Below are 11587 nucleotides of genomic sequence, written 5' to 3'. Positions count from 1 at the left end.
ATTAACATATATCTCGATGCACTCAATAGTAAATGAGAATTTAAGGGGATATTCAGTTTAACAATGTTAAATGGAAAAGAAAAACACAACACTTCTTCAAACAGCTTTGAAGGTTAGAAGATTTCCAGAACATCCAAGGACATGATTTTGTTCTCATTGACCTCTAAAGTCCCATTTTTGCTGTGTCAGCAACTTATATCCACTTTTCAAAACAGGGAACAATTTTATCACCTCTTTAGGCAAACAATCGAGGGGCTGGCTTACCTAAAAATAGGAAGGGTTGAGGTGTGTCTTCAAAGTATATAAAGGGGTATTGAGCCATTGGTTTGTCGCACAAAGCTCAAGATGGGTAAACTGCTGATCTGGACTGGTGAGTACATGTTAAATTGTCTTTCTCTTTATTCTGTTTGAGTAAAACTTGCAATGGGTTCAAAATTAACCATTACTTCAATGTGGGAGGTGGTAGAATCAAGATGTTTCTCTGCTGGCACAGACATCATAAGCACTTTTTTCCTTTACTTACTACTGGGGAAAGTTAGAGTGGCACTATTGTAACATCATTTTTCCATTTATCTGCTTCAGGTCTGGCCTTCCTGCTGCACCTGCAGCTAGGTGAGTACTAATCTGACCTCTAACTTTCTCTTGCCGATACCAGACTGCTAAGTCCACTTGACAATATTTGATTTCTAGAGGTCATCTCTCCTTACAGCACTTTTCTGAAATTTGATTTCCCTTAAAGTGGGATTTGATAAAAACAAAATAGTCACAGTGTATAGAAGGCAACAGTAGCAGAAAGTAAAAGAATATCTAGAAATATTGCATACCTGATATGCCAAAGGCAGCAACAAACCTACTGTAAATGAAAATAAAAAAGCAAAGGATGCATATATTAGTTTCAAATATGAGAATATTTGAGTTGGTGATATAAATTTAAATGATGATATGAAGTAATGCAGTAGTGTTTTAGTCATCAGGGGTCACAAATCTGAGTAGAGGCCACTAACTTTAGTCTATCAAAGTTTCTAACTGTCTATGTTTAACGCTTGAAAACTGAAGAGCAAGCTTCAGATCTAAGAAGATCTAGTTGAGGTTCCAGGCAGCTATCTGGGCCGTGTTTGAAAGACTCTTTCCATTTTTTGTGAAAAGAATTTTGAGGAGAAAGTTACTGGAATGCATTCAAAATATAAAGCAAGAATGGCAAAGCAATTCATCATTAAAAGGCATTGACTGGAGACTAATTCAAGTTCAAGTTCTAAGTTCTTGTCACATAACCGAGTACAATGAAATTCTTACTTACACATTTGACCAACATACACAAGATGGCGAGGATATTGCATCTTTTTTAAGTCAAAGGAGGAAAACATTTTATAGTAGTCAACATGTAACTTTTGTCTTCTTTTCATTTTGTACATGAAAATGAAGAATAAATGATGTTTAAATATGACTATAATGAATTAAGATTGAGAATGTGATCTATAAATTATAACATTTCATTTTTTGTGCAAATTACTAAAATTAAAGAAACAGAAAATGAATGCGTGAAGACCTTCAAATATCTACCCATTAATATTCTGTAGATATCAAGAGGATAGTAGATGATGAGCTGAACAGCGTACACTTAACCAAAACTACTCTTCTGTTCTTAAGTCCAAAAGTATCCATTACTCGTTTTACTCTTACGTAACAAGACTTTACCAAATACTTTTTTTGGATCTCCATAACACTTCCAAAAATCCGGTAAAGTGTTTGTTCATCTCTGCAAAGTCTGCAAACTTCACTTTGGAGTAGTCTGGGTGACTTGACTGGGACATGATATTACATATTATTATAAGACCTGTGAGCCCTTCATATTAAGAAGTCATCATGTCATTACTCCATACTGCACAAAGATGAATAAGTGTCATGAAGACCAAAAGAAGCCTTTCTTAAGGTCTTCTTACATACGTGGAAACGAGTAATAGATGCACTTTCACAGTACCTAAACTAAAAAGTGTTAGGAAATAGGGAATTTACTGTATAAAGTACAGAAAAAACAGACAAGAACACTATAGAGTTTTGAAGATGGTACTAATTCTTCTGGTAATTCTTACCCACATTAAAAACCTTTCAAATTGTAGTCTTTTTATATTGGAGAATCAAATCTGAAGTCCACTTTGATGCTGTTGAAGTGGTTGAACATCTAAACATTTTCACTAAACTTTGTAACTAGTCATTGGTGAGCTACAAAGTAAGACTAAATTTAAAAGTGTTGGACAGATACAAAATAACACATTACTGAAAGAACTCCACATTTCCATTCACAATATATAACCGTTCCTACCCCACAGGTTGATGAAATTCACAATAGGCACATAAGGTAATCAGAAATAGCTACGACAAGGACATTGCAGATATTGTGAGGATGTTCAGAAAAGTCTCATCCACATTCTGAATGTTCAGTCTGTTTAAACTGGTGAGCTACTATATACAGTCCAAAGTGTCCAAGTGTTGTTGGCTAGAAATTCTCTGTAAATGCTTCCTTTAATAGCTACTTCCATAAGTTAGCTATAGTGACCATAAAAACCAAAATACATTTAAAAGTGTCATGGAGTTATGAAGTAATACATGACTGGTAATACTCTTGGGGGACTCTGCATTTCCATTCACATGACATAACCTTTTCTACCACAGGATCGTCCTACATCCTTTCATGTTACTTCACTAACTGGGGCCAGTACAGACCAGGAGCTGGGAAGTATTTCCCCAAGAATGTCGACCCATGCTTATGTGACATTATGATCTATGCCTTTGCTGGAATGAACAACAACCAGATCAGCACCTACGAGTGGGATGATGCTACCCTCTACCAGCAGTTCAACGGCCTCAAAAACCAGTGAGTAAAACTGTAAAAAGAGATAAGAATTTAGGCAAATGGTGAGATGCTTGATTTAATCATGAACTCCATTCTTCCATAGGAATGGGAACCTGAAGACCTTGCTGTCTGTTGGTGGTTGGAACTTTGGAACAGCTAAGTATGTTGTGGCTTCTCTGATCTTCTAACTTTCAATCCAAACTCAAACACAGTCTGATTGTTTGTTGTCCACCTTTTTATTCCCACATGTCAGGTTCTCTGCCATGGTTGCCACTTCTGCAACCCGCCAGACCTTCATCCAGTCTGTGATCAAGTTCCTCAGGGGCTACGAATTTGATGGCTTGGACATTGACTGGGAATATCCTGGCTCCAGAGGCAGTCTCCCTCAGGACAAACAGCTCTACACTGTCCTTATGCAGGTATAGTTATGTTACCAGCAAAGCCATTTAAAATAACCACTTTACTCAATAAAACCAGAAATGTTAAGACATGGGTGATATATTTTCTTCAAAGATCTATGAATGCAGACAATTCATCTGTCCCAGCAGGGGCAAGCGCATTTTTATTTGAGTCTTTTTGATGCTGACTCATTACTTTTAATAGGTACATTACACGTAAAACAAAAATGTTTTTAAATATCATCTTCAAACAAATTAATATTGCGCTTCTTAACTACAATATTAAGCTGCAAACCAAATACACACGTATTCCCACACAAAACTAATTTCCACTACTATTCCATTGAATAGAAGATCAACACCTTCCATTCATTTAACTTCCACCCCTTCTTACTTTTAGGAAATGCTGGCAGCTTTTGAGGCTGAGGCCAAACAGACCAACCGCCCTCGTCTCATGATCACCGCTGCCGTGGCTGCTGGAAAGTCCAACATTGACTCTGGATATCAGATCGCTGAGGTTTCTCAGTGAGTAGAGCACTGTGTTTATATTCAACAGTAAAATGAAAAAATCGATGGCCCAGTGATCTGACCTTAGTCCCGTTAACTTTGCACCAGGTACCTTGATTACCTCAATGTCATGACCTATGACTTCCACGGATCCTGGGAGACCCAGACTGGCGAGAACAGCCCACTGTACAAGGGACCCGCTGACCAGGGCAGCTACATCTACTTCAATGTGGTAAGTAAAGCTGAGGAGAACTAGTCTACAAATAAATACATAAACACATCAAAACAAAATTTTTATCAAATATTTAATGCTTTAATGCATCATCTAGAAGTTAGAGAATCAAAACATCAACATTTAATTTGTGAAATGTGAAGAACTTGATACAATGTGTCTACAAGGTGACCGCAGGTGACCATTATGGTCATCCACAATCATTGAATAAAGTGACACTCAAAGAAAGAATTGTTTTCAGGAGATGTTAAAAACTAATGATCTTTCATGAATATATTTATACATCCACCCATTTTCTGAGCTATCCACCCATTTAGGGTTGTGCGGAGCTGGTGCTTATTATATACATTTATGTATACTTTAAATTTATATGGAAAAATAATAAGATGGTGCTTACCACTCTTTGCATAAGAGATAATAGAGAGGCGTAATGGTTTGTGTCTCAGAATCCTGGGTTTGAACCCCACCTCATGCCATATGATGGCTTTGCCATGTCTACATGTGTTTTCCTCTGATACTCTTGTTTCCTCTCACATCTCAAAGACAAACATCTTAGGTAAGATGGAGATTCTAATTTGGCTTGGTGTGAATGAGTCTGCGTGTATGTGAATGGTCCTTGTGATGGACGGGCACCCAGTCCAGTCCAGTGCTGTTAGGATAAGAAGATTAGAAAATTAATAGTTAGATGGACATTTTCCATGCTGTATTTAGGGCACATGGTTAGAAATGATAAATTTCCATTAGCCTGTTTCCCTGGTGGATTAGTAATAAATAGTATTGAAAACATGTTTGATGTATATTTGAAGATTTCATACATTTTATATATAGTTTTCCACATCACACTGTACCACAATTGAAAAAAAAAATATTAAAAGCACCCAAACTGTAAAAGGAATTCAATTGGATATCTCCAATAAAGTCAATTTTGCAATTTTAAACATTTTTTGTTTTAATATTAAGACATGTTAATAGATAAACAAAATGGCTCATCTTTTCAAGTCAGCCTTTCCTAATGCATCTGTTCATAAAGTTACTCAACCCTCATAATATATTGATAGTTATGCAGGGGGGCAGATGTTGGGGGTCTACCCCTCCAGAATTGTTTTCCATAAAGAAAGTATTCCTGAACAGAACACCAGTTCATTAGGTGGCCACCTTCACTAAAACAACCACACTTGCCCATAACTGGTGACCTTAAAGAAGCCTTTTATAAAACTTGTATGTGTTTTGAGATAATGTGAGGAGAATGCACTACCAGGCAGAGGCAGAGTAAGAAGCAAGCTGCATAGAAGACATGAATGGACCAGAATTTGAACTCACTTTTCAAAAGCATTGAGACAGCAGCATTAAGTACTGCACCACTCCAATGTCTTTTTGAACAATTTTATTTTCATTTTTTGTTATGTCTAAATAACTGCTTCATACCTGTAACATTATATCAGTTAAAGTTATGAAATTTCATGGATGTGTCTTTTTATAAGAATGATTTTTTTCTAATCTTCTTGCATACTGATTCTTCTTTTTACCAGGAATATGCCATGAACTACTGGAAGAGCAATGGTGCTCCAGCTGAGAAACTGTTGGTTGGCTTCCCCACCTATGGACACACCTTCGTCTTGGCCAATCCCTCCAACAATGGCGTAGGAGCTTCCACTACTGGACCAGGACCTGCTGGCCCCTACACCAGGCAATCCGGCTTCTGGGCCTACTATGAGGTGGGTCCCTTAGCCCTGTCATTCATTTGAATGCTGCAAGGTGCACTGAAAAACTTAAGCCAATGACTGAATGAAATAGATGGCATAAAGAATATCTGTTACATTTTCCAGATAGGGCGGCACGGTGGCACAGTGGGTAGTGCTACTGCCTCACATTTAGGATACGCAGGACCCGAGAGTGGAGTTTGCATGTTCTCCCCATGTCTGCATGGGTTTTCTCTGGGTACTCCGGTTTCCTCCTGCAGTCCAAAGACATGCAGGTTCGGTGCATTGGCGATCCTAAATTGTCCCTAGTGTGTGCTTGGTGGGTGTGTGTGTGTGTGCTCTGCGGTGGGCTGGTGCCCTGCCCGGGGTTTGTTTCCTTCCTTGCGTCCTGTGTTGGCTGGGATTGGCCCCAGCAGACCCCCGTGACCATGTAGTTAGGATATAGCGGGTTGGATAATGGATGGATGGATTTTTCAGATAGGTGGAAAAAAATAAAGAATATTATTATATGAGCAATAGCTAATTTTAAGATTGCTGCTTGGATGAAAGAAAGAGAAGAAAGAGTAATCAAGTGACATAAATTGCAAGAAAAATGAAACATAATGAATGACTTTGCAAGATCACATCAAACTTGAGCCAAAAAAAAAACTTTTTTGAAAAGGGCCAGAAAATCAGCCTTCTGTATTGTTGGTAGACGTATCCATCCATCCATCCATCCATCCATTTTCTACTACTTATCCAATCCAACTATTGGGTGCAGTAGTCTAAGCAAAGAAGCTCAGACGTCCCTTTTCACTGCCACCTCCTCTAACACCCTCCAATACCAAGGCATTCCTAGGCCAACTGGAATATATTATCTCATCAACGTGTCTTGGGTCTGCCCTGAGGTTTTTTCCAGGTTGGACATGCCCAAAACACCTCTGCAGGGAAGCATGTAGGAGGCATTCTAATCAGATACCTCAACTATTTCAACTGACTGCAGCTCTAATTTGAGATCACCCCAAATGTTGGCACTCCTAATCTTATCTCCAAATTCTGAACTGAGATGCCTTGCAAAGGACGTTCATTTCAAGCACTTGTATCCGCAATATACTTCTTTCGGTCACTACCCAGAGTTAATAGCCACAGGTTAGGGTAAAAATATAGATTAACCAATACATTAAGAACTTTCAAGAGAGCTCTTTCTTCACCACGATTGACCAGTGCAAGTTCTCCATTAATGCTGACACCACTCTGATCTTCCTCCTTTATTCTCTCATTTGTGAGCAAGACCCCAAGATATTTAAACTTCTCCCAAGACCTGGAGTATTCACTCCAGTCTTTTTGTGTGAGAAACATGATCCAAAACTTGAACGTGCTGATCCTTGTTCTGACCACTTCATGGTCAGTGGCAAACTGCTGCAATGTTCAGCTGATGAAGCCAACAGGATCACATTATTTGCAAAAAGCAGAGATGTGATTTTGAGGTTACCAAACTGGGCTGGGTATATTCGGTAATATTAAAAGATGTGTAATCCTATAGTACCAACAAATACCCTACAAGTACTCTACACTAGGCATTCCAACTTCTGGTCCTACTATGAGGTGAATCTTTTAGCTCTGACTAACAGACATGATCAGAGTCAGTTGATTTATCTATGGTGGAATGTATGGCAGCGTTTCTCAACCTTGAAGTATTTGCGACCGAGTTTTTATAACAGTTTTAATCGTGCCCGCCCCTAACATTTTTTTGAAATGTAGATGAATATTTTATTATATGTACTTAACTTTTAATGGCATTTATCTAACTCTATATTTATTGTTCTAGTATCAGAATGTAGTTTAAGTTAATTTGTTTTGGTTTCAACAGATGTTTTTTTCATATTTTTGATTCTTGTTTTCATTTTTTCACATCTTCGCTGCCCCCTTTTTGTTACTTCACGCACCCCTAAGAGGGCCCGCTTCACAGGTTGCGAACCACTGATGTATGGGGAGGGGGCTGGCAAAGAGCAATCAAATAATTGGGCTTCCGTGACAGTTCATACTAAATCAAGTCAAACCCAACCCAGAACAGAAACACCATCTCCTGTAGACAGGCCAGGAAGTCATGTTTTAAAGTAAGCACATGTTGACCAGGTGAGCCCCAGAAGCCAGGTAAGCTTGTCATTAGGACTTAGCATCTTAAATTTGAGATTAGGGCTGTGTGAAAAGCTAGTCAGGTGACAGCCTTGGGTGTGACAGATCTAGACCTTGGCTGCTGAAACTGGTTGTTGGAGTTTATGGAGGGGGCGGAAAAATACCAGACAAAGTGAAAAGTAAAACAAATTCTTACAGGGTCACATGAAATCTGAGCCATGATGATAAACTGTTTTCTCAGAATCTCAATCAAGTCAGCTCTGAGTTGTCTCTCTCCTTTTTTACAATCTGGCTGTGGTTCTATAATTAACTTATGGTTAGATGGTGTTTTTCATTTACGTTAATGTAGTTTCTAATTTGTTTTTGATGTATTTGAACATATCTTTATCCTGCATTTAGTCAATGATTTAATCTATTCTTACATTTTTCCTTGAAAGTAGCTGCTTCACTCTGCGCCTGTACTTGGTTAGAAGTGTTGTGTGAGAACAAAGTAGTTTGTACTGCTCTGTTGCATCTCTGAGGTGGCCATGATAGATTGGTCATCTAGCTTGTGTTTTGTTTTGTGTTTTGCATTTACCCCATTCTTTACATTCATTGCACATCCAATCTACCTGGAAAGAGTCCTCTCTCTGGATTGTCTTTCCTGGGATATTTTACATTTTTTCCCTGCAAATTTCTTTGAGTTCTTCCTTGTCTTCTCTGGAAGTCAAGGCTGAGGGGACCATTGAGGCATTCCTTGTGTGATTGTTGTTGTAGTTGTTGATAGGCCTATTTACAGGTAGTTCAGTATGTGTAATTCTGGAATATCACCAAGCTATAATGGCACATTTCAGATTTAACAACAAATAAGGATGATAGTAGTGTTGTGTCAAACATTAGGAATCTTGATTCAGAAGAGAAACAGAAAAGCTAAGAATTGACTTTGATTCCATTAAAGGTTTTGATATGGCAACCACGACTAGCTCTGCAAGACTAACATTACAAAACACTTGCTGGGCTTTTAAGATGACAACACTCCTTTAGACTTTTTAAAAAGAAATGCTTTGCTTTCAGTATGGTGTTGATTTATATAATCCGTATGGCTTTCAGGATCATTGTGTGGGAGACAAATGAATGGATCCACCCTTCTGACCAAGTCAGGTGTGAATGTCATTGTAAACCTTGTAATCCTTGTCTGCAACCACCGTGTCACTTGTTAAACTGGAGAAAAGTGAAGGTTAAAACATAATTATAGACTGTAATATAAATTTTCTTGAATATACAGAGATATTAGCAATTTATATTCCACAAATCTTTTCTCATCATCACATGCTGATACAGCTGATGACTGATGACACCATTTCTTCTTTCTTTGTAATCCGGCACACCAATGCTCACATACAGCATGAGAAATCAACTCCTGGTCGGCCTATTCCTGTTTTCACTGGTGTGTAGCAGTGGCTTGCCTGTCTGGAGGCTCCACCCCCAGCCGCCTCTTCTGCCATTCTCTGTTGCTAGGATATGCTAATTAAGCAGTAGTCACTAATCGGTGGAGCAGAAGAAGACAAAGGAGAGTTCAAAGAGTGGTGCTGTTCTAGCACTTTGTATCTTCAGCTTCGCAACATCCACTATTCTGAGCACATGTAGTGTTTCTAGCATTCCAGTTTTTTGATTTTGTTTTGGTCCCATTATGGAAATTCTTTTAGTGAATATTTGTCTGTTGATATGTTGACATATAATGTCTGTCTGTCTATCCACATGAAACAACTCGATTCCCAGCGGACCATTTTTTTGAAATTTGCCCCACTTATTCTTCACTGAAATTTGTCTCCACGTTATATTTGGTGAGCTATCTGGAGTACAACATGCTGTACCCATCTCTAAAATTTCAAAATCTCCCATTGAAAAGCTCTGGTGAATTTGCAAACATGTCTTTCTTATAATAGACGTACATTCTGTGAGTTTACTTTTTCAGTTTTACTTGAGAACGGTTATTTTACCTTGTATATTTTTTATATTTTTTCTTTTACTTTTTCGAGAGCTGCTCCTGTGTCTATGAACACACCTGAATGTTACGCCATATGCACATTTTTTTTGCTTGATTTTCCTCCTTTCCATAGTTCAGCAATAATTTTAATGTTCAAAATGGTTAAGTCCCCTCTATGTTAATTATTTGGGAAATGCTTAAACAAATTTGAATCTTTATATGTACTCATTCTGTAATTAGTCGTTCGTAGTTGGAATTGCATTTTACTTGTGAACCTTTTGTTTTGTGTTCTGCACCTGCACTCAGTGAAGAGTGGTATACAAAAATAAAACAAATTGAAATTAATGCTTCTTCTTACATCTTTCTCTTTCTTTATTTCTTTAGATCTGCACCTTCCTCGGTCAGGGAGCGACTCAGGCTTGGGATTCTGCTCAGGACGTCCCATATGCATACAATGGCAACCTGTGGGTCGGCTATGACAACGAGAAGAGCTTCAAGATCAAGGTGGGCATTAGCACAAACTAAAGTGTACTTGTATTGAACTCGAAGGAGAGTTTCACTTCAAATGTGACCACTGGACACAGAGATGAAGCAAATGTAACTGATCAAACACCAGTAGGACCCTAGTAGGATTACATCCGGCACATTCCAGACATTGCAGAGAATGGTTGTGCTAAAAGTCTTATTCTTTGTGGTTCTACATCATCACAAGTTAGCCCTAAATTTGCATTTCTCATGTTTCTTATTTTTCTCTTTCACTTTCTACTTCAGTACAGTCAATCTACCAATTTTAAAGCCAGACACTTTTATTTACCCTTATTCCAGAATAGGGTCTGATTTTCAGCTCTCAACACACTCACTATTCTTCTTTCTGCTTCCCTCTACAGACTAACTGGCTCATGCAGAACAACTTTGGAGGTGCTATGGTCTGGAGTCTTGATCTGGATGACTTCTCTGGCACATTCTGTAACCAGGGCAGGTACCCTCTGATCAACACCCTGAAGAGCGCTTTGGGAATAAACACCTCTGGTATGTTCATGCAGTGCTCTCCATTGTACTGTATATGTGAGGTGTGCTGCTAGTTAGCAAGTGTATCTAATGCTTACTTTTGTGTTGTTTACCCTTTTCAGGCTGCACCGCCCCCGCCAACCCTCTGCCCCCAATCACCCAGGCTCCCAACCCTCCAGCTGGTGGTGGAAGCGGTAGTGGAGGCAGCAGCAGCGGCAGTGGAGGAAGCAGCAGTGGAGGCAGCGGATTCTGTGCTGGTAAAGCCAATGGCCTCTACCCCGATACCTCCAACAAGAACCATTTCTGGCACTGCATGAATGGTGTCACCTACAACCAGAACTGCGCTGCTGGCCTGGTTTTCGATGCCAGCTGCTCATGCTGCAACTGGCCTTGAGCACAAATCAGATAGCCAGTGTTCCTGAATGGTGTGCATCATGACCTGCATGTCATAAGAGCTTGATATGTTCAAATAAATGGAAAGAATACAAAGCAACCCTTACTTGTCAGTGTCTTCTTAACTTAAGCTTTTCACCTGGGGTTTCATGTTTCTCAGACTTTGATACATCCTTCATAATTTAATATTAGGTGCCACCACTTAAGTATTGGGAATATTGTACATACAGTATTTTCTCTATTTGGAACAATCAAATGTATATTTTGAGTTGCAAATCATATAATGAAGTAACATTCTAAATAAAATGAATATTAGCCTCATTAGTCACAGTAATATGATATCTATTGTGAACGCCCTCTGGACACAGACAGGCAGACATGTTGCAATTCCACCACCACACGTTTATTTACAATATT

At 38.8% G+C, this 11587-nt stretch overlaps 1 protein-coding gene across 1 annotated transcript; it reads left to right on the top strand.

Moving 5' to 3' along the window:
* Positions 1 to 345: 345 nt before the first annotated feature.
* Positions 346 to 11270, top strand: LOC120526668 (acidic mammalian chitinase-like). Its single transcript, XM_039749822.1, has 11 exons — positions 346 to 370; positions 583 to 612; positions 2671 to 2872; positions 2955 to 3011; positions 3105 to 3270; positions 3650 to 3774; positions 3865 to 3988; positions 5518 to 5703; positions 10154 to 10273; positions 10657 to 10798; positions 10900 to 11270. Exons 1-11 carry the CDS (start codon positions 346 to 348, stop codon positions 11169 to 11171), a joined length of 1449 nt encoding a protein of 482 aa, XP_039605756.1. The 3' UTR covers positions 11172 to 11270.
* Positions 11271 to 11587: the final 317 nt, after the last annotated feature.

This window comes from Polypterus senegalus, chromosome 3 (genome assembly GCF_016835505.1).
Source record: "Polypterus senegalus isolate Bchr_013 chromosome 3, ASM1683550v1, whole genome shotgun sequence".
NCBI lineage: Eukaryota > Metazoa > Chordata > Cladistia > Polypteriformes > Polypteridae > Polypterus > Polypterus senegalus.
The sequence above is the reverse complement of the archived record's forward strand: the minus strand, read 5'-3'. Positions and strand labels throughout refer to the sequence as shown.